At 40.2% G+C, this 24,098-nt stretch overlaps 1 protein-coding gene across 4 annotated transcripts in view; it reads left to right on the top strand.

Moving 5' to 3' along the window:
* The window catches only part of EVI5 (ecotropic viral integration site 5), a 108,608-nt gene extending 84,798 nt beyond the window's left edge, over nucleotides 1-23,810 (top strand). For all 4 annotated transcript variants that reach the window (XM_065409159.1, XM_065409158.1, XM_065409157.1 and 1 more), the window contains one exon: nucleotides 23,496-23,810. In XM_065409159.1, coding sequence (XP_065265231.1) covers nucleotides 23,496-23,810 — 315 coding nt within the window. The remainder of the gene's footprint in view (nucleotides 1-23,495) is intronic.
* Nucleotides 23,811-24,098: the final 288 nt, after the last annotated feature.

The raw sequence follows: 24,098 nt of genomic DNA, 5'->3' as shown, positions 1-24,098 counted from the left end.
GGCTGTGGTGCAGTTCCAAGGCTTACACAGTGATCTGAGTTTCAGTTGCTTTGTAACCTATGTGGGCATAGTAACCAAAAGTTCACAAGCGATCTCTGGTCTAGACTGAAAAGATTTATTTGCAGTAAATTCAAATTGCCTGTCCTCCCCTGTTGCTGAGTAAAACACCCCCACATTCAGGAAATTGCCAGCATACATAGGAAACGCGCACACATTGCTTTTAAATGCAGGAGGTAAATAGACTGAAAGTTTACTCCTCCTTCCTCTAATCTTTCAAATACAGTAAAAGTTGTAGATATAAAAAATTGACAAGTGATTTTTTTTTTATAACCTGCCAATCTCCGTTTCCTCAGATAGCCAGCCAATAGTCTTCACCTTGTACACTGAAATAAGTTGGCTTCTTCAGTTGAAGCCTTCAACATTTTAGGAAGACACGAGTACTATTGACAAACTCAGTATTATGGACCTCTCTTCTATGCCCAGCTCTCTTTCCTCCCTCCCCCCCCAAAAAAACCCCACATACACTGTTCTCTCCCTGCACTAACTCAGCAGTTGAAAAGATGCAATACTGATCATTATAATAAAAATGTTGAATATAGTTCAAATCACCCTTAAGTTCTTCACAGCAACTAAAATTTTGCTACTAAAACGGAGTTCACTTGTCTAGAAATCATTCACCAATCTCTAATGTAAAAGCTTCCTCCATTAATAATTTTACTTGATATTTCTAGTAAAAGCACATTGCCAAGCATTAACTCTGTTGTGCATCAGACAGCTACCCCTTTAAACTCCAGCAACAGACAGCTGAAGTACAGAATATCACTATCTTCTAGATAACCAACACAGCTGCAGGAATGGACTCTGGATAGTAGAAGGAAATCAAAAGCAAAGACTCCAGGGCTTCCACTTTTTAAAAATATTTTAAAATAGCTTGAAGCACTGGTACTGTGAAAGTCATCTAAATTTACAATATCAGATGGCTGTGGGATACTTCTAACCTTACTGATTAAGTCACTTCATTGGTCACCAATTTTATAAATTTTCTCCTTAAAGATTTGAAGGTTGGGATCGTGTAAAAATCTGGTGGCATTTTGGACGTTGTCACTAATTCAGACAGGAAGGCTGAACCGAGCTTCCGTCAGAGCTGTTAGTATCCTCTTGATTTGCCTATTAGACATCTGTTCACCAATGTAATCCCATTGCCATTCTCCTTGATCCAAGCCACTCCTGTCTGTAAAAAGCTTCCATTTTCTTCCTGCCCTAAAGAGGAAATCCTGATATCAGCAACTGTTGCTTCCTTCGGTGTATAGTACTTAACAAATGAACTACTTAAGAAATGATGCATGAAAAGAGTAGGTTATAATAGGTTTATCTGAGCAACTTAGTAAAGTTGAGGGCTTAAGGAAAACCAGCAGAGTACCTATCTAGAGCTGGATCCTGTTACCCAGTCCAGCATAAAATTACATAGACACTACACTGTGTACATGTTGACCAGTGTTTAATGGTTCTTGCTACCTCTCTTGTTCACTCTTAATTCAAACTGAATGGAATTAAATGATTTATAAACTACCTTAGTCCTGGGAGTGTTTTATGCACTACCTCTGTATACTTAGTCACTTTGTATGTATTACACAGCAGCTGTGTCTGCTTCCTGTTGGATGTTGCAAGGTTTAAATGTGTTACCTAGATTACAGGAGTGGTACAAAAGATTAGCATTGACATGCTTGCCCGCAAACTACACTGACAGACCACAAGATACCTTTGGAGACAGAAGCAAGGTTTAAGAATAGTGGTTTCTAGTTTTACAGGTTTTGTGATTTAGGACTGAACTGCTTAAAACTTTGTGAAATTGTTGTTAGCTAAAAATATTACACAAGGAATTTATACTAATGCAGTAGTGCAAATGCTTTATTTTGCTGTTTTTAATTAATGCAATCTCTTACACAGTAGAAAATGCCAGCTTTTGTGTATACTAATGCAGTATCTTAAATGGAGCAATTAGTTTTATTCTTATGGCTAGTTTCACGCTGAGGCAGATTATGCCTGGCCTATATGCAAGTTTACATGGGGGAGCCAGACAGACTTGCTGTTACTACTTCTTTATGGGTGCATAATGTTCCAGAGAAAGCATGACCATGCCCCGCATCTGTACTGGCCCACAAAGTTGGCTGGCTGCATGGGGGTAGCAAGCTGTACTATAAAAAGGAACGTAGCAGCAGGCATGATGTCTGCATGCCTAGGAGCTCTGCACCTCCCCCCATTCATTGCCACAATGTACAAATGAGTGCTAGGCTTTTTAGAATGTTATGCAGAATTGCATGTATTTAGAAGCTTACGCAGCAATAATAATGGGGACACTGCGTGGTCTTGCTGTCAAGGCATCATTCTGAAGCTGTTGTCAGTTAGTCGTGCGGGTTTTTTTCACCTATATGTTGTACAAATTTTAACTTAGGAGACACAGTGAGATAAGCTAAAGACCCCCTACTCCAGCCCTGAAGCTTAAGTTCATGACTCCAGGATTTCACTGAAGACAGCTAGCAATTTTACATCCGCTGTGGTTGATAGTGAACATTAATGTTGGAAACACCTCTTTAAAGACTTAATTTCTTACAAAACAAAACAACTTCCTTAGGCTGTTGTAGGTATCCAGTACTTGTTCTTAACTGGAGAGCAGTTTAACACCACTTACTGAAATTAGTTTGGTTGTTTTTACATATAATAAAGGAATTTTTTGCATCTTTTCTAAAAATAGATATTATATTTTTAAAGCTTTACATCCCCCATTCATTTCAATGCAGTTATATTTTTGGAAGCAAGAAGTCACTCGACAACCTTGAACCTTATAGGTAGCAAAAGTGTGTGTGTCGAGGCAATTTCTTGATCTTTATTCCTAGGCGAAGAAAGGCTTCCAGGTTGAAGACTTTGCAGGTCCTGCTAATAGTGTATTTTGTAGGAACACAGATGAGCTACTGGAGATAAATCCATGTTCTTAAATTTGAATGCACTATTCTTGGAAATGTAGACGCTATGGGATTTTCTGTCTTGGGCATTCCTAGCAAAAACAAAACTAATGAGCAAATGAAGAATTCAACTAAACTTCTTAAAGCAAAGGTTAATAATCCAGAAATAAGGTACTGGAGAGGGTAACTGAAGAAAGGTAAATGATTCTGAAACACTGTTTCTTGAGATGACCTTTTTCCTGTTCCTCAAATTTGTTCTACTTATTGAGAAAGCATTCTCTGCAAACAGCGTGTGGCCCCAAGAATGGAGGGTTACTTACCACCTCACTTTGTCTAGCTATTACCACAACATTAGTACAACCTGTCAAGGCCCAAAGTGAATGACTTTTAATGCTGCTCTGTCGGCACCAATTGGAAGACACCCCATATAGCCCCTCCAAAAAAAAAAAAAAGTTCTAATTCTCCAGAGTCTTCAACATATTCTACATGGGTTCTCATAAAAATGGAAGTCATGCTGTCTGTGCCATTCTGTTCCAAGTTATTAAAAATATATACTCATTAGCAACACATTTTATGTACAGAACCGTGGAAAAGGAGTAATATGAAGACAGCCCTTGGCGAGGAAAACATCTCAGGCTATCTGTCTGTCCAATAATAGAGCAAATGTTCCATACTTCCATCTATGCTAGTTCTTTCCGTGGAAATGAAAACATAGGATAGGAAAACATTTAGAAGTGAGCATGAAATCAAGCACTCTTCTCATTAGCAAAAACAAAACGTATTTTAATTTTTAAAGTCTTTCTAACTGAATGATGGAATGGAATTTTATTATAAAAAAGCTTTCAGGAAAAAGATACGACAGTTAGAACATTGTTCCCCTAATCAGAGTTGAATAGACTGTTTTAGTGAGTTCTTAGAAAATAACTTGGTGAAATGATTTTTAGAGGGAGACTCTCTAATTGTAGACTAACTGTACACTAATCATAGTGTAGATGAAGGTAGTTTTTAAAAAAAAATTCTCATTTTCAATATCTGAAAAACTTAAGATTTTTGCGTTTGGAGAACTAGTGACCCCTCCATTTATTACTTTCTACTCCCACTGGTGTGCAGTTCATCCTAAAATTGATCTGATATTATATTCTAAGAACCTAATGCAGTCAGTAACATTCTGATATAGGTATTATCTCTTGGTCAGATCATATTCCTGTTGATCTAACACTTTTAAGATTGGCTTAATGAAAACAGACATAAAAGTGGGAGATTAAATACCGTGCTTTTAAAAGATTCTGCTTGTGTAAATAAAATTCAAGACCCTTTAAGTAATTACTTTGGGGATAAATAATGCATAAGATATGACAAAAGGAGTAATCTGGGATATGGTAAAGCTGTGGATAAGGGGACATCTTGTAACTTTAGTTGCAGGAATGGAAACCTGGAGAGCTAATCAAGGAAGCAATGAAGGAAAATTAAACTAAGAACATCAGTGTAAAGGATTAAAGAAACTACTATGTATTGGTGCACTACACAGATCATGGTGAAACTTAATGGCCTCTGTTATACAAGAGGTTATACTAGATTATTTAATTGTTCCTTCTGGCCTTAAACTCTCTGAATCTATATAATTAATGCTAGAAGTAAACTGTATACACTAATATTTAAATAAATATTTTATGAAGCTTTGAATATTTTCTGCCTTGAAAAGTGGAATCTAGCAACTCCAGCCTATTAGAAAGAAGGTTTCAGCTTGTGCCACATGTAAAGTATTATTTGCCTTGTATTTCTTGGCTTGTAGATAGATCAAGCAATGCAGGCAATTGCTATTGGGATGGTACTGGATTTGGTTTATCAATGGCATTTAGATACCTTGGAAACAAAAGCCCAAGATACTAGCCTCACAGCCTGTATAGGGAGTTGTGATGCTCTGTACCTCAGGGGAACACCCTACACCCCCATGTTCATCTTTATAAAATAATTGTGTGGTATCCAATGCAGTTTGTCATGTTGGGTGTCTTTGGAAGGCTCATAATGCACTGAGCATGGTTGTTATAGTGATGTTCTAGTAAGTGTTACAGTAATGTTATAGTACGGTTATAGGTTATAATTTCATGTATATAGTTCTGAGGCTGAAAATGTATCCTCATGGCTTAAAGCAGGCCCATGCAAAAACTCTCCAAGAACAGAGAGGCAGTTCACACCTTATCAGGGCATGGATGGGACAAATCCAGCCCAGCCTCACAGGAACAATGGACACTGGCTTAGGCAGCAACAAAAATCTGTTAGACCCTCCAGGGAGTCACCCCCTTCCTTTGGTCAGTTTGGGACTGTGATGAGGTAATGCTCCCCTGATTTTGGGGGGGGGGGGGGGAGGGCAAAGCCAAGAGGAAAGAAAGGACATGATAAAAGGGAGAGACATTTTGCCATGCGCTCTCTCTCTCTCTTCCACCTACATCTACAGACACCACCACCACCACCAAGCCACTGAAACGCTGATCAAAGGAGAGAGCCTGACTGAAAAGTAACCAGCCAGCCTGTGGTGAGAAGCATCTCCGTTTTTAAGGACATTGAAAGTGTTAAGATCAGCTTAGAATGGGTTTCGCTTTTAATTCAATTTTCCAAATGTATAAGTCAATCTTTATAGCTAATCTGTTTGTTTGTTCTACCTGAAGCAGTGTGTTTGGTATGAAGTGTGTCAGAGGCTCCCCTTGGGATAACAAGCCTGGTACATATCAATTTCTTTGTTAAATTGACAAACTTATACCCACTGGACTCTGCAAGCTTATATAACTGGACACTGCAAGACAGAGGTTCCTAGGGCCTTGGCTACACTCGGGACTTCACAGCGCTGCCGCAGCAGCGCTGTGAAGCGCGAGTGTAGTCGTGCCGCCAGTGCTGCGAGAGAGCTCTTGCAGCGCTGTATGTACTCCGCCTCTCTGAGGGGAATAGCTTGCAGCGCTGCGAGCGAGCATGCAGCGCTGCAGGCTCTGATTAAACTGGCGCTTTACAGCGCTGCACTCGCTGCGCTCGGGGGTGTTTTTTCACACCCCTGAGCGCAGCAAGTTGCAGCGCTGTACACCGCCAGTGTAGCCAAGGCCTAAGGTTGTTTCTGGGATCAGAGAATATTGGCTAGTGTCATTTGCTTGCAAGTAACTGGGAGCAGCTTACATGCCAGAGGCTGTGCATGAACAGCCCTGGAGTGGGGGTTCTACAGCAGAGCAGGGTAAGGCTGGCTCCCAGAGTCAAGGATTGGTGTGACCTAGCAGATCACTGGCCCAGACAACACCAGAGGGGAACATCACAGGAGTATAATAAGTCCGGGGAGGGATAGCTCAGTGGTTTGAGCACTGGCCTGCTGAACCCAGGGTTGTGAGTTCAATCCTTGAGGGGGCCACTTAGGGATCTCTGGGGCAAAATCAGTACTTGGTCCTGCTAGTGAAGGCAGGGGACTGGACTCAATGACCTTTCAAGGTCCCTTCCAGTTCTATGAGATAGGATAGGTATAGGTAAAAAGTTACCCCGTAATATGTTCTCAGTCTACGTACTGCTGTAAATGAATGTCAGCCTAGATGATCGGTCTCACTGATTGAATCTCCCTTCCATTGAAGATGACATTTGGCTATACTACTTGCCTTGTATATTATACAAGGTTGGTTGGTTGGTTTGTAATTTTGGGCACCCTGGGATGTGTACAGTAGATGTATGCTGTCAGCTTTGCATGCATGTCTCCTGGCAGTTCTAGTTTCTTCACTGCCATTGTCATAAGATTATCAGCCCCTCACCAGGCACAGTGATATTGGTCCAGTTCTTGTTTTCAATGTTTTTTTCAGTAATCTGTAAATTTGCACCCATTACTATAGTATCTAAGTTTGGACTGTTACAATCTTTTTAACAACGCTTAAGATTCCAGTTAATGTTTCTAAACAAAACCAAGTAAAATTTGTTTGCATTAAGTATTCACCTTCTAAATATAATTTAATGTTCATTGTTTGATTTTTTTTGTTTACTATAGATGAATGCTTCCAAAATAAGTGGCTGCGTTTAAATGTTTTTCTGCTCGATAACAAATGCTGTCACTAAAAGGAAATATGTTAACCCTCAGATTTACAAAGAGTAAGCATTTCAACTTGTGGTTGAAGTTTATAGTGCAATAAATCATGTGCTTTTCTTGTACCATATCTTGCAAACACAGTTGGACAAGAGACCATCAGATTTGCCCTCCCACAAGCAGAGCTCTTGCAAGGCTGCTGGCCAGCTAAAAATGCTGTTGCTTTACTAGTACATGTCAAAGATAGAGCCTCTATGCTGGCGGAGTCTGATTTAAGTGGTTGTGGTCAGTCTGAGGAACCTGTGATGTGATAAGATAGCATTCGTGAGGTCATGTGGTTTGCAAGCACCCAATCTAACACTGCAGCTTTGTCTACTGTGTGTGTATAAAAATGCATTTTAAAAGTTTTGTTCTTTAGTAACTGTGCCCTTTAGTTTTATGTCCTTGAGAATCAGGGACATTTTACAAACTAGATAATTATAAAGATTGTTACCAAGGTCGAAGGTGTAGATAGTGTCCCATTCTCTAAACAATAAACCAAAGATGAAGAAGCAGTATTATAGTTCTGTCTCTAACTCTTATTCTGCCCTTGCTGAAATCATGTATTTTGAAGCTGGGAATTTTAGTACTTGTCTGCTTTTGACATAACCAGATAATTGAGGCAAAAGCCTTACTGTAGAACTAAGACACTGTATTTATGAAAGTTAGTGGTCTTAGATGTTCACATCATCATTAACACAAATTGGCATCTAAGGTACACTTGGCAGAAAAACTAAGGTTGATTCCATAATAATCAGGGCTCTGTACTATGTAACTATGGCCACAGAGTCTGCCTTGGAATTATGCTCCTGAATCTAACGTTTCTTTACAAAAAATACCTTCTGTTCCTCATGGTTGAAGGAAAACCTTACAAATGTGAGCAGTATAAACTGATGTGGTGGTCTCTTCCTGAGTCTGCAGACACATGAAACCATGTACTGGAGCAGTATAGACTGCTCTGTTAATCTCAATGTGACTGAAATGTAAAGATGTCAGTTTAGGTGCCAACATTAACTGTTTCACTGCTGGCAATTTCAGATTAGATTTAATAGTAAAACACAAGTTTAATGTGCTTGTTTTATTTTTAGAAGCCTCCTTTTTTTAACTTTGAAATGAAGTAGCCACAGACTTTTCAATCTACCACATCAGAGAGCTGAGGAATCTAGGTCCACTTTGCAGGGGAGTACACCAGTCCTTGAGTATTGTATATTGGGGACTATCAACGCTATCTTGGCAAGTCAAAAAACATCTGAATTCTTGTGCATATTGCAGTTCTCTTCTGCATCGTAGACGCTGTGTACATGCAGAAGAGAAGATACAGTCCTGTGGGTTATATAATGCAAAAAATGTAATGTTAAAAAAACCAAACTGGGTTCTCATCAATTTAACATGGAGCTACTTACTGAATGAGTTAAGGAAAAGTACTGAGGAATTGTCATGATTGTGTAGGTTGTAAAATATTTTCTGGTAAACCCTTTTTTTGGCACACAGATTACCTTTAAAAATTAATCTTGTTCCATTTAACATCAGTTGTTCCCTCTGAAGACTCCTCTAAAGCTGATATAGGAATGCTATAGCTTAAGTACAAAGTCCCACTTTCACAAACCCTTTATCCACTGACTGTCATTTCTGGGAGATGTAGTTCTCTTATTAATATTTTTCTTTACTGTTTTTTTTATATGGCTTTCTGAATTAACAGCCACAGATACAGAAATTTTTTTAGCTGTTGAACAGTTAAAGATAGACAGAAGCAGTGTATACTTCCAGATAGCACTCTGCTAATATTCCTCCTTCACTGAGGGACAGCATCTAATGGAGGGAGTTCGTTATGTGTGTTGTAAATGCATGACAAGTGCCATTTGTTACAGTATTACATGTTCTTAGCATAATATTGCTAAATTGAAACCATCGTCTTAAATTTCTGCTGTATTTTGAGCTTCCTCTGTTTTGCTCAAGACAGCAGTCTGAAAGTTGATAAGGTGAGGACACTTTGTAATTTACAAGTCAAAAACACAAATTTTAAAACTGTGTTTTCTGAGCAGGCTGCTCAGTCATCTTAATAAGCAACACAACACTTTTTAGACTAGTATTTAGACGTAGCAAAACACTGGCCTCTTATTGTTTTGCAAATTGCTTTAAAATTAAAGAACTTTGTAGTAATTTTCGCTTTATAAAAAAAAAATTTAGATTGAATTCCTCACTGCCCCCTTCTGATTGGTGTTCTCAGCATATTCTTGGAGGACCTGAATAGTGATTTCAGGAGGCTGCATCTCAAGTTAGTTTTCTATCTTCCCAACCAAGGGGCAATGAGAGAGTGCTGCAGCTCAAATTGCAACATCACTATTCAGGTCTTCCTAACTTGATCCTTCAGTAGGGATTGATAGGGCTCACTTCCTACCTCTAAAGTACAGATCCAAGTTGTGAAGTATACCATTTATGGTAGCTTTACACCTAGCTGGGATTTGGGCCCATGGCTTTCTACCATTCCTCCCCATCCAAAACAGTGAGAGCAGAGAAATACGAAGGAGAATCATGGATTTCACCATGCAAGGGGAAAAAAATGCAAAAAGACCCTTGAAATCCTAATACGATGTAAACTAATGTGAATATCTGGGGTTAAAATTTTCTTACCGACTCCTCCGAATATCAGATTATTCTTTGTACTATCTATGGATCCCAAGGTGGTCCTTTTTGGTATCCAGGGAAACCACGGCCCAATATCCATTGATTTTTGCTTTGTTTTGCGGGGAGGAAAAGGGGACCTGTTTTATTACTGTTGATGGACTATATGGGCCCAAATAGTCAAAGGTGGTAACATGCCCCTGTCACTGTACAGCATTAACAGTTGTTGTTTTTTTTAAACAAATTCAGGGTTCCAAGTACAGATGCCTGCTTATACCTTGGCAAACAAACTAGGACATGTCAAAGGTTAGAATATTATTGGTTGAGACACGCAAGGTAAAGAATCAAAACAAGGCTAAAGCATTGAAACCCAAATTGTTAATCAATCAAAATCTTACTCAATCAGTCTCTTTTTAGAGAGGAATATTGGTTCGTCTCTGATTCAATCAAGCAGCCCTTGGTGGGGAAGAAAGGATTTGTTCTGTTCAGTTTTGAGTTGGGAATGATTGATTAGTCACTTTTCTACTTTCAACAGAACAAACACCAAAAGTGTGTGGGGGGGGGGGGGGAGGGGAAGAGAGGATAGTAAAATATGGGTGAAATGAGGCTTTTGTTGATTTTGGGTTATTCCATCATGGAAGGATGCTTTGGGTTGGCAGGTTGTCCAGGATAGTTATTCTTCTGGACCCTGCCTCACCTCCCTAGTTAGGGGCAACATTTGGTTGGTCTGGTCAGGTTCCTTTCCCTCATTGGTTCTTCTTAGGCTGAGCAGAGCTAGATGGGCTTTCTCATCTTGTTATGCTGCTGCGATTACTACAATTGATATCAGGATCAAGTGAAAAGCCAGCAGAGTTGGGACCAGAGGAAAACGGTGGTGGGGGAAGGGCAGAAAGGAGGACAAGGGAGAAGACCTTGATCTTACTTGTATCTGGCTGGGATCCTTGCAGCACTGATGGTTAGGTATTGCCAGTGGTGTGCTGAAATCTGGGTGTTACAATGAGAAATGCTTCTGCTGTGCCTGTAGTAATGGTGATAGTCCTGCCCCTTTTCACTTCAGAGTTTCTCTTTAAGGGCCACAAAAGGGTGATCGGCAGAATAGCCCATCCTCTCATGATTTTCTCCACCAATTAGGCCTAAATTTTGGTTCCACACTCCTCTTGTTTACCAAATATGATCTTAACACACTCCTTAAGTGGTATCAGTAGACCTTTGTTTAAATTAAGTCCATCTTTGTTTCCTTTTTGCATCTTTTTTAAAAACAATTCTATGTAACAGTCCATTGGGACAACTTATGAACCTTTACCCACTTTCCACCAATTAGGCCTACTCCAGTTGTGAGCTTTCTACTCCCCAGTTTTTACAGACTCTTGTGTGTGTATAGCTCAGTAGAGAGTGGTACTGCCGAGGCTGCTGCCGTCATTAGGGCTACTGTAAAATCCCTCCTGCAGCTGAGCCATCTCCCATAACTAGTCACTGTGGTCTGACCACAAATAAAGGCAACTCAATGGCATGAAGCCACATGGTCTTGTGAACTAAGCATGGGTCTAAGAATTTGAGAGTCCTGCATTCTAATGCTACCATTAATACTGATTCCTTCTTTTGCCTTAGTCAAGTCACCTAAACTTTCTGCATGAATTCTCTTGGGAGTGGGGTGGAAGGAAGGAGTAGAGGTGGGCAGGGGTGTTTATTTAAAAAAAAAAAGTTAACTTCCAATTTTCATGGGGTTGTGGCAGAGATCACAAAGTGTTTATACAGCAGTGTCCTGTGGCACCTTATAGACTAACAGACGTATTGGAGCATGAGCTTTCGTGGGTGAATACCCACTTCTTCCAGTGGGTATTCACCCACGAAAGCTCATGCTCCAATATGTCTGTTAGTCTATAAGGTGCCACAGGACTCTTTGCTGCTTTTACAGATCCAGACTAACACGGCTACCCCTTTGAAAGTGTTTATAATTCACCGGAATGTACACAACCTTCCAGTGACTAGTAGGCCCAGTTAACCTAGTTTATTTGAGCAGTTTTCCCTTGTAAAACATAACGTAAAACATACATGAGACGTTGGCAACTGTACAACATATCCCAGCACCAACAGCAGGGTTCCACTTTAGCAAAAAGCTGAGGGCAGTGAGGCTGCACACCACTGAATGATGTATGCTTGCTCTCCTATCCCAAAGAATCCTCTCAGTTACTCTCCTAAAATTCTGATTGGCCGTGATCATAGTGATGCGACCATGGTGGGTAGAACTCTTATTTGGGGTAGGAAGCAATTGTGTCCTAGCCAATTTAAGAATACAGGGTTAACTCTGGCTTTAAAAAGACAGCAAAAGTGTGAAGTGATCGTTTCTTGTAACAGCAGTATTTATGCCCATAACATGTACATACTCAGCCTCTGTGCCAACCAGTACCTTCTGGTTAATACTTGAGGTTTCAGTAATTTTATTTATAGGTGCCAGCTATCAGGAAGAGGGAGTAGAGATGTTTAGATAGTTCCCTGGTCAAAGTGTCACAGCACTTGCAGTGTGGTCATAATGCTGTTCTAAAATATTTGGGCTTTAGCCCAGAAAGCTTATGCCCAAATTTGTTAGTCTCTAAGGTGCCACACGTACTCCTCATTTTTTTTTTGTTGTTGTTGTTGCCATTTCCTTACTTCAAATAAACACTTGCATTAGAACCTCTTGTAGGAAAAGATTCTGGGAATTTTCTTTCCACCTACCAACTAGTTACTTTATAGCACCTTCCCAGGGCTAGGTCAGCTGAAAACTTTTTTAAAGTCATTGTTTTATTACAACAGATTTTTTCAGATTTTAGGAAAATTAATGAACTAAATTTGGTTTGTAATGACCAGATACTTTTTTATGAATAGGGGCAGGTTAAAAGTAAAGTATATCTTTCTCAACACTGTTTTGCTACTATTTCAATCATATATTTGCTATAGAATTTCAAAGTTTAATTAGATTATATGGCACTAGATCAAAACCATAGTTTTCAGCCATGTAGTGCAGTGATCAAGAAGTCATGACCTCCCATTGATCGCTTTATTGGTTTCCTGTTCTGATTCACTGGAAACCTTCTGGTCTGAACATTTGTCGCTAGTTTTAATCTTTGTCACGTTTACAATACAGCAGCCTAGGCTTTGGTAAAGCTGATACAGAGCACACAGTTAGCATCTTGTTTCCTTTTGGCTCTTGAGCCCTTGATAACTGATAAAGCTTTAAAACCACTTTCTATAAAAAAAAAAAAAAAAAAAAATCTCGTATTCATAGTTGTAAAAACAAATGCAGAACAATCTGAAATACAAAACTAGAAGGCAACTGGAGATGAGATTTTTTTTTTAATGCATTAAAATTTACATAAAATGTCATGTTTTTAATTAATGTACAGACAATTGCATGATTCCTGCCATCATCTGTACAGCCACTGGAAAGCATTCTTTATTTCAAGACTGATTTCCAGAACCTGAGAATACAAAATGAAAAGGCCAAATGTACTAAATAGGTGCTATAAAAATAAGCCTGAAATGACTCAATCTTGGAAACTTGTTGCTACTGTTTTGCTGTTCGCTTATGACGCGTTGCTATGGTTTGAACTGTCTAGTGATATGGGCAGCAAAGTTCATTTTGTATTCGTATTTCAGTTTGTATTCCACTGTTATCACTATGCATTTGTTTCAAATTGGTAGTTTAGAAAAGAAAATTACTTTTGGATCATCCTTCAGAAATTGGAGAATTGAGCAGTTAGCAATGGTTATCACACTGGTAATCACAGGCCTAAGGGGTTAACTGCATATCTTTACCATTCATCATGGTTGCAGTTCCATTATCACTGTTACCCTTTTCACTCCCACTGTTCACAAGTAAACTGAAATTATCTCAATACAGAGCATCTTTGCATTTTTAAAGAGAACCTGTCATGTTGATAGGAAGCTGAATGTGGAAACAGTGCACAGGCTCCAGCTGCTTCAGAATGTCTGTTGCCTCCATGTTACGGGCTTGATGTGTTCACAGCAACTCAAGCTCTAGTGTCATACTGGCTCCCATTCAGTTTGTTGCAGTTCAAAGTTGTTGTTGTTGTTGTTGTTGTTTTTTTCCTAACTGCCAAAGCAATTAATGGATCAAGCCCCGGGTACATGAAAAACTGAATTTCATTCAATGAACCAATAAGGCGGTCGTGTTCCTCTGGGATAGTACAGATCACTAAGCCCAGCATGAAACATGGGAGTGCTAGGACACACTAGTCTTAGTCAAGGGGATCTGGCTATGGAACAAACTTCCAGAAGGAATTAAACAAATCCAGAGTCTTCCCACCTTGAGGAAATGCTGTAAAGCCTTCCTCTTTTGGGGGGGGGCTTTCTGACATAATGAGAATGACACAATGCTAGCACTTTCTATCTGCCCCTTGCCACTCTTCCCCTCCCCCCCCCCCCGTCCCCAAACAAACTCTACTCCAGAAACCATTTTATACCCCCAAAAGGAGAGAACAGCCAGACACCCTATGAAGTCCTCTAGAGACTTTGTTAAGGTAGGTTGTAGCATCCTAGTCATTGGAGGTATTTCAGAATAGATTAGACAAAGGGCTGTGAGGGCTGGTCTTGGTTCTACCTGAGGGCAGGGGAATGGACTATGACTTCTTGAAGTCCCTTCCAGCCCTACATTTCTGATTCTATAACTGCCAATCTGTTTTAGGTGGAAGGTGCCTCGGTACTATGGTGATAGTGGCATTATAAAATCCTCAGTTAGAATATGCTAGTAGATAACGGTCTGTACTTCCCATTCTTAAAGGGCCTAGTTGTTTAGCCAGTTGGTTCTATTTACTAAATGTCTCTTAAAATGAATGTTCATTGTTTTTTAGAAATGCCTGTCACTGAGTATCTCATTCATGGTGGATGATGCTGGGTTCTCACTCCAAGAATGCCAGCCTTGAGTTCCAATTAACTTCCCAAATGTATTAATTTGGGCCTGAATGCAGTCTTTAAACTACTTGGCTCTGGCCACACTAACCAGCCAAACAGCTAAGCTGGGCAAATGTTCAAAGCTTGTTGCCAAACTCTGTTTAAAGGCCAGTGTAAATGGGGGCCAATGGGAGCTTCTGTTTCACTGATCGCTCAGACTGAACCCTCTGCTAGGAAGTAAGTTTGAAATAAAAAAATGCAGTTCAGCATTTTAATGCTTACAAGAGACAAGAAATGTAATTTTTGCCTTAGCTGTATTTTTAGAACACTGTTTAGTGCTGTATTATTCACGGTTAACCCCAAAAAGTTTTGAAAACAAGTTTTGAAAGTCTCCTGCTGCACAGCATTAGTATGCATGATCAAGGCGTTTCCTGTCTTTAACCTACAATACCTATGCATCAGATTGTCAATGCAGCAGCTTCTAGTTTGCTTATTTGCTTTTAGACACACTTACTCATTCTACTCTTCAATTAGATCTGTGATTAAAATGTTATGTATTGCATTGCAGTTTTCCCTTTTTAAAAAGTTACACTTACTGTTCATGGTGTCAGCTATAGAAAATCCCATAGCTGGAATCTGAGCATGTGCTAGGAAAAAAATCCTAGTGCTGCAGAATAGAAATGTACATAAAGTTAAATGGGATGAGGTGAAGATTTTTTTATTTGGTTTAAGGCTAATTACCGGGGTGGAGTAGGGAAATGATTTTGTGCTTTTTACCTCTCTATTATGAGATGTCATGGCTACCTCAATTTCCCCAAATATTTTACTTGGTCGGTCTTTTGGTTTTTGTGTGTTGATTTTTGCGTTGTTTTTTTTTTTTTATGCATTACAAATATCACGTCTTCACTTCCCTTCCTTTATTCCACATCTCCTCCCCCATCAACTGACAGCTGGGAAAATCGCCGGTTTTAGCTTTTTGTGGTACCGCTATCTCTTTTCAGTTCTCCAGCAACATGCAGATAATTACTAATGTTTGTATAAAACAATTTGTTTCAAGTTTCTGGACAGGAAAGAGAGGCTGTTCATACCTGAACAGGAAGTAGTAAAGGACAGACTGTATGGAGCAGCGGCACAACTGTACTACATATTTAGGGTATAACAGAGTTTGTATTGTAAGCCCAGTGTTGGTCCCTGCTATAAAAATCAGATCCTCAATAAGTAAGTTAGATCTTGGGCTGAAACAGAATTTTTGTAGAAAATGTGAAGTGACTCAAAATTGTTCCTTAAGGACACCCTAACAATAGAGCTACTAGGGTTTTTTGGATGTGTTTGAAAGTGACCTAGTTAGAGCTGTCACATATGTTATTGGACTCCTCCAGCAGAGATCTAGTGCCTCCTAAGGCTCATTGCGGATCTCTACTCAATGCAGACTTCAGACAGCCCATAAGCAGTTAACTCTTTCCCCAGATTTAAAATCTGGGACTAGATAGGGAGAAAGCAAGAGGCGAGTGGTGGGAGAATATCAGGAGGCCACATCTCCCTCTCCCATTTGTGTGGACTTCTGAAGTCAGCAGAAGGGGAAAACCCCTCAGATTCTTTGGTAAGAGGGGCTGATGAGCCTCCAGTCATAAAAAGCTCATGTGGCACCAAATTTTCCTAACCCTTTAGCTCACTGGGCATTTCTGAGCCACCCAAAGTCCCCACAAGCCTTACTAGGGTTGTTACTTCCTAAGGGGAATCTGCTTTCCTGTAGAGCAGACAAGGAAGGAGTCTTCATTCCCACAAACCACTCTATGGGTGGTTTTCCTTGGTTCTACTGACACCTCCTCCTCCCCCCCAAATCCTTCTACCAGCCATATCTGCCCTTCTTGTGAACCTTGGAAAAAGATCTCCAGTCCTTCAAACATTAGGAATGGACAGGAGGGCAGCTACTCTCCAAATCTGAGAGAAAGGCGCACTGATCCTGAGGACCTGAACATTTGCAGGAATAGCACTCTTGTCTTGCAGACGTTAGGGAGTCCGGTATATTAGGACACTCTACACAGAACAGTGCTTCAGGACCATGGTTAGTAGGAGACTGGCAAGCAGAGTAAGGGGACATTCCCTTGCCTCAGCATCTCCTATGATCAGCGTGGTAGGGTCTCCTTTCTTGTGGACCATCTGGAGTTTGAAAGAACAAGACTCCTGTCCCACAGACCGGGGGACCATCTTAAAAACTAAGTAAATTCCCACCAACTTTAAGATTAAAGTTAAAGTTCCTGGCATAATATCCTGGCTTGAGGATGCAGCTGCTAATATTAACTAAAAAGTAAGTTAAACGGGAAATGCAGTCACTGAAATAAAAACCACAACCTGAACTCTGTCCAATATAGTTGCAAGCATGTAGTATTTGCAGTGAATCAAAGTACTGTACAATTTCCTTTAAATTGGTATTAAGAGTATTTGTTCATTTGGTATCTTTACATGGAAAGTCAGTTAATAGAGGAAAGGTGCAATATGCATTGCTGGATTCATTTATGGAGTGTCTTGATTTAAGGACCGGTTGTACCACTCTCCTCAAACATCTGTCCTTGATTTTTGCATTTGATCCTGCATTTGAGTGAAAATTGTCCTGCAAATTACTGTAAAAATGAAAGATGTCCTGTTAAAGTGATGTCCTTTTTAATTATAGTAAAATGTTTGCCTGAAAGTAATTAACATAATTGATAACTTTCAAATAAGATTGTCTGTTGCTCTTTGAGGTTTGAAAAGGCAGAAGCATAATATTAGTTATCTCCCTAAGATCAGTGACAGAAGGGAAACCTAATTTTCTTGACATACGTGGAAACTAAATCTGCAGTGGAATGCATAGAGAATTGAATTGAACCCCATTTGGACCATAGTGTTATGACTGCCCATATTTGTGAAGACCTGTTTTAGGTGATAGATTGCTGATATTCATGTTTGCAACTATGAGATTTTTGTCTATCTTCATTCCTGCTGCAGAGTTCAGGTTGTGGTGGTTTGAGTGTGTGTGGCTTATTGTGGAAGTGCAACCTTAACATCTTGGGGTTTCTGACATTTGCTTTGCCTAACCTTGAAAGGGCAAATGTCTGGTCTGAGTTGATATGTGCCTGAAACCTTAACTTCATTTTAAAGTTATGGGGGTTTTGGTGTGGAAATGTATTTCTGCATTATAGTTCACCTTTAAGGAGAAGAACTTCAGTTTTAATTGAGACTTAAGTCTGTTTCCCTGTTGACGGTTAGACAATTTAAGGTACCATGTTTACCTCAAAATTTCCTTTAAGCTAAATCTTTACTTAAAGAATAGGTATAGTAAAGGAGTTGTTGAGGATTTTTATAGAGAGCTGACACTGTTTCAGTATCTCTATTTTGTGACTGTCTCTAGGTTGGGACTGCCATCTTAAACGGTATTTTACTTTCAGCAAGGAGCAGAGGCCAACAGTCATGAGTCTGATGAGAACTAAGAATTCAGAATCCATTAGACACCATGGGAAGTTAGAGTTAAGGAAACTTTTTAAAATTTTATGTGTTCAGATTAAGTTGCTTTTACTGATGCTTAACTTAAATAGCATTTAACTTGATAGCTCTTACATTTTTACTTAACCGCCTGTTGTTTTTTTCCACTGGAAAAATGGAATGGAATCTGATTGGTTTTCGTTTGTTTTTTGTTTTTGTTTTTTTTAAGCCTAAATCTGCCTCATAAGGCTGCTAAAATGGTAGCTTTCTGTTAGATTCTCTTACGATCTTCACTTACCATGTTAGACGTTCTCTGCTCTAATTAGATGTAGTGGTTAGAATATAGTTTCAGTAACAGTTTAGTTTTCTTTTGAATCATGTCTGTTTTATAATCAGGAAATCTTACTCAGGTTCCAGAACAAAAAAGGGCTTTGATTTCTTCAGACTGTTCCTGTTGTAATAAGATTTGCATAATCCAGTATTGATTTTTTTCCTATATGGATTTAATATGAATAATCTGTTTTCCTACCTTGAACCAAAAGAGTGCCCATGCTTTGATCCCATTTCCAGACTATAGAATGGTATTAGTAATCACTACTGAGTGGCTTGACTCTGCTAGGCAAGCATCTTTATGTCGAACATGAAGTACAGTTCTTGACTGCTTTAGAACTGTGGTTTCTAAAGTCTTCAAAAGAAACAGAAATGACTGCCTCCCTTCTGTGCCATAATCTATCACAATCTTACCAGTATCAATATTAATCTATCATTTTTTCATTGCATCTTTTCCTTTTAAAATTTACTGTAGGCTGACATTCTAATGTTGTTTAGAGATATTTCCTTAATAGCTTCAAAGAGATATTAAGGGGGTATCTTAAAAATATAATCTGTGTGCGCTTATATCTGCACCCTTCATTTGCTACAACTGAATTGTGCTAAAACCTGAAAATCTCTTTGCTGTCTCTTTCCTTCATGCATGGCTTGATGAGGCAGTCAGCTTCAGGTAAGAGTATATTACCAAAGTCCAGTGACACGATTTGTTAATATTATATGCCTGTCTTCCCTCAACTGCTCTGAATTCATAAATGTAAGTTCCATTAGCCTTGGACAGTGTTTATAATCATAAACTCTCGGTGCGTTCCTGTGGTTAACACAAAGCATGCATTCTGTTTTCAAAATGTTTCTAATTCATGGCTTCTTACATGAGACGGCTTATGTAAGCAAATACTGTCAGCTACTGAGGTTCTGTTCTTGATGCAACTAGCTTTGTGAATGGCACGGAGGGGGCAAAGATGGAGACCGTCCTTTTTTGGTTCTGTGGCTACAACTTTGGTCTCCTATAGGCAGTCTCTCTAGGCAGCAGTGAAAGTGGGGGTAAAGCTACTGTCACCTTGAGCTATTAAAGGCCTCCCTCCTAATGTTTGTGGGTCTACCAGGCCTGCTGTATTCCCAAGCCTGATCAGGCCAGAGTCCCCACAGAACCACCGCATGAAGCAACCACCTAGTCTTCTAGAAATGGAGCAGGGGAGAGAGATCAAAATGAGGCCTGTTAATGCCTTTCTAGGCAGAAAAGCCAATCACAGCACTTGAAGGACTGGGATTTAACCAATGGTGACCTCCCTCACAGAGAAGGGCTTCACTGCCTGGCAACGGCTGTGCCATGCCCCAGCGATGTAACTCCAGCCCTACTCAATCTGGGCTGTCCTTGAAGGGCTAACCCTCTTTCCTCCCAGAGGAAGTAATCTTATGGTCACAGATGGGACTGGAAAACCTAGGTTTTATTCCTGGCTCTTGCCTGCACTTTGTGACCTTGACAAATCACTTAATTTCTATCTGTTTCATTTTCCCAAATTATAAGCTAGAGAATATGGCTTACCTGTCAGATGTGCTGTGCCTCGGTTCACTAATACTTGTAAAGAGCTTTAAGATTCTGTAGATCCTCAAATTAAAAGGTACTATCCATTTAGGTTCTCAAATTGGTACCAACTACTGTGGCATCTGATGCCCTCGGAGCACAGGCATGTCATGCTGAATTTTAAATTTTACACATACCGAGTAAGCCTTCAGTCCATAGCAAATTCACTGGGCACAGGGAAGGACTGGAGGATCTGTGCAATGTATGCTTTGGTAATGAGCATTACAGACCTATAGCTCGTAAGCCTACTGAGTAGTAAGTATCTAAGCACTTCCTTAGTGCTGGTGTTACACGCTGCCTTGAATTTTGGACAGCGATACCCTCAAGGTTATCTCTTGAACAGTAGGGTTTTTTTTAAGGATTTCAGTTTTCTAACAATCGCTCCTTTCTAGAAAAGAATGAAATTCAATGATAGTACAAGTCAAATTATTTTTGACTTTCTTCAGTTAAAAACCAACAAATTGTATTGGAATGTTTTCTGTTTTACAATTAAAACTTGCTAATTTTTCTTCTTCTATTGAGGAAAAGTCCAGGTTTTGCAGTAGGTTAGTGCACTGCCATTTCACTTCAGGTCATTTAGGGTCAAATAGGAACATTCACATTTTTAACAAGTTCAAATCGGCTTTGGGACTTGAAGCTTCCAAAACCGTGTTGATTGCTCAAAGAAGTGAATCCAGAATGGCAGCCCCAAGATGTGAAGCTATCTGCCAGGTTTTTTAAAGTGACTGCTTCATACGCAATGCAGAATCGGCTAGTTTTGGAGGATAGAAAGATCCTAAGGAGAGGCTGCTTATCCAGACTCGAGTTCAAGGTTTGGGATGGAGCAAGGTTTTGGCCACTTCTATATTTTCTACCAACTGGTCCCAGTTGGCTGTCACCCAGACACAGGTGCCTGCAGATGCTGCTACTTAAAAGCATGTAACTGGCATGCTATCACAATCTTAGCAAAATGTATGACTGACCCCTGCATGAGTTTGCTTGTTCAGGGGTTTCTTTCTGCAAATAGAGTTCAGATAGCGGTAGCTCAAGTCTCTGGTGCTTGAGGGCAGTTACTGTTGGAAATCAAACCTCGCAATAGAACTGAAGTAAGCACCGGTGGCCTACCAGTGCAGCCACAATATATTATGTGCCTTATTACAATGTACCAAGTCTGTAGACTGGGTCCCCCCCCCCCCCCCCAGTGTTCCATTATTAGTCCTATTTAGCTTTGGAAATACCATAGTTAAGTACTGGAAATGTTTGGGTTTGTCCAATCCATGTTATGGGATTCTGCCACTTAAAGTGCAGATAGGCCTTTACGAATCAGTTTTTTCACAACTAGGTAGATCGGTGTTTTCCAAACTTGGGACACCGCTTGTGTAGGGAAAGCCCCTGGCGGGCCGGGCCCGTTTGTTTACCTGCCGCGTCTGCAGGTCCGGCCGATCGCGGCTTCCACTAGCCGCGGTTCGCTGCTCCAGGCCAATGGGGGCTGCGGGAAGCGGCAGCTAGTATGTCCCTCGGCTCATGCCGCTTCCAGCAGCTCCCATTGGCCTGGAGCAGCGAACCGCAGCTATTGGGAGCCGCGATCAGCCGGACCTGCGGACGTGGCAGGTAAACAAACGGGCCCGGCCCGCCAGGGGCTTTCCCTACACAAGCGGCGTCCCAAGTTTGGGAAACACTGAGGTAGATGAATTGATGACTTTTTCCAAATACATTATACTGCCCCCGTTCTATGTATATATCTATTTACATTATTTGACACAGCATGGGATATAACTGTAATACAGCACAAGATACACACGCTCAAAAAGTTCTGACTTTGTGGGCAAATTTCACTCAACAGGTGGACTCTGCAGGTAAAATGTAGGCGTTTCATGCTTTGTATGTATGTATATATATCTCCTTACTATATGTTCCATTCTATGCATCTGAAGAAGTGGGCTGTAGCCCACGAAAGCTTATGCTCAAATAAATTTGTTAGTCTCTAAGGTGCCACAAGTACTCCTGTTCTTTTTGAAGAGGTGAAATCCACCTTCAAACCTGGAACCCAGGCATAGGTCTGCAACATGTTCTGCAACCCTAGGCGTGCGCCTTTTCCCCCCCCCCTCCCCGCACTTCATGGAGACTTTCTTGGTTAAAGGCTGAAATGACTGCAACCCCTTCACACAATTTCCATGGTATATTAAGGCCACTGAAGTAATCATAGATTTTTGCCTGCTCCCAGTTCCCACCCTCTGCGCCATTCTCTGTGGAGAACACCAGCCCCTTTGCAAACAAGTGTGGAAGTTCCCTGTTCTTTGCTCTGCCAGCAGCATCACCACACTGAAATGGGTCTGTGCACAGAGGTGAATTCCCCCCCCCCCCGCCCCCCAAGAACTCTGCAACGTAAACTGGGCTTGTTAATGTTCTGTATAATTCAGGCTTTCTAATCAGAGCCTCTGTGTTTAGATTTTTGCCCTTCCACCATTCTTACGGCCTTTGTGTTGCAAGCAACTATTTGTCTAGCAGAGCAAAATGTGATGCATTTTCATACATGGCCTTTTAAGCTCCCAAAATGGCCGCAGGAGGTTTCTACAAAGGAATTTTATGCCCTTTCTGCATCCCTATGGTTTTTGAGTGTGGTGCTGTCTCTGCAGCTGTCAAACTGACCCCTTAATATTGACTGACTAAACTGATCTAGGTGAATTCTAAGAACTAACCTCACAGACCTCTTCCAACAGCTAAGATTAGTCTCACTAAGTTATGTGACTTGCTCAGCATTAAGGTTTTTTTTGTTTTTGTTTTTTTCTTCCTTCAGAGTAGCTTTAAACCTGTGGTCATAGTAGCTAGCTTATCACTATAGTTTAGTGTACTTGAAAAGCAAATATTAAGTACACTTTACCTGTGCCCCAACCAGTTTTGTTTTGTAAGACATTTCTCTTTAAAATTGAGAATAGTCTGTTCTACTATGAGGAAAGGTAAGTTTCAGAGCAAGAATGCAGGTTAAAACCTTCATGCTGTGGTTCATTGGAGGTTGATGCTCTTTATCTTTCAAGGTGGAGAGAACCACTTATATTGCTCTTGAATGCTGTTCACTTGCTCTTCCAAAAAACATTGGCAATCACACCCATCCACCTCCCCTGACAGAAGCTTTTCTCCTTGTTTTTTCTAATTAGATGACCAGCACAAAAAACCCTTCCTGAGATAATACAGAAAAGTAGTGACTGTCCAGTAATAAATAGGGCTACCTGAAATCCCACAGCTGTAGTATATTCTCAATGGGAATGTTCAAAGACACAAGATTTAGCCTCAATAACCAGCGGGACTTGTACATACAGTTCAAAATTTTCAGGAGTACGATTAGTGCTTTTTGGTATCAAACCTGAAACACCCTAAAGGGCCTGATTTCAAAAAGTGCAGAGTACCCACTCAACCTCTTTCTAAAGTTTCTCCTCTTGGACATTCAAACTCTAGTAACTCTTGGCAATCTTGGTCCTGCTTGCATTTAGAAATCATTGAATGTCAAGGATACTTTACTTCTCAAACATGTTGTTTTTATTCCTATTGCTGGACTCTTCACCTGTGATTAAATGTTAACTCTTGTTTTTAACAGATCAGATGCCTAAAAGGCCAGAAAGGCTTCTCCGACCAACCCACTTTTGATGGGATTCACATTGTCAACCATTTGATAGGAGATGATGAGTCATTTCATTCTTCTGATGAAGATTTTATAAGTAACTCCATACAGGAGGATAGGGTCCATTTTCATTTACACAGAAGGACTGGACAGATGACTTTGGCCCCAACTGTGGTAGATAGCAGTGACAGTGATACTGAAGAAGGTGTTCTAGACACTGGGGATATGGACAAGATTATTCCAAAGCAAAAGAACCAGCAAAGAATGGAATCCTACTCTACTACTGTGTGATCATCACTGTGACTAGCATCTAAGACTTCAGATTTCTTTTAATGACTAAAGATGCCCAGCTCTTGGATTAGATAGCTATTGTGGCTTGTCTGACACATTTTATATATAATATATGTATATATGTATACACACACTTTACTGTTTGCCTTCTACCTTTGCCAAATCTTCATCACTGACATACCATAGAGTAGATTGGGAAGAAGTTGATGGATGACTGTTCTAACAGTATTACTGAATGTTCCTTGTTTTAGAAAATGCAAATATATAATTTCTTTAAATGCATAACCA

The sequence above is a fragment of the Emys orbicularis genome, chromosome 8 (genome assembly GCF_028017835.1).
Source record: "Emys orbicularis isolate rEmyOrb1 chromosome 8, rEmyOrb1.hap1, whole genome shotgun sequence".
In the NCBI taxonomy this organism is placed as follows: Eukaryota; Metazoa; Chordata; order Testudines; family Emydidae; genus Emys; species Emys orbicularis.
The sequence above is the reverse complement of the archived record's forward strand: the minus strand, read 5'-3'. Positions and strand labels throughout refer to the sequence as shown.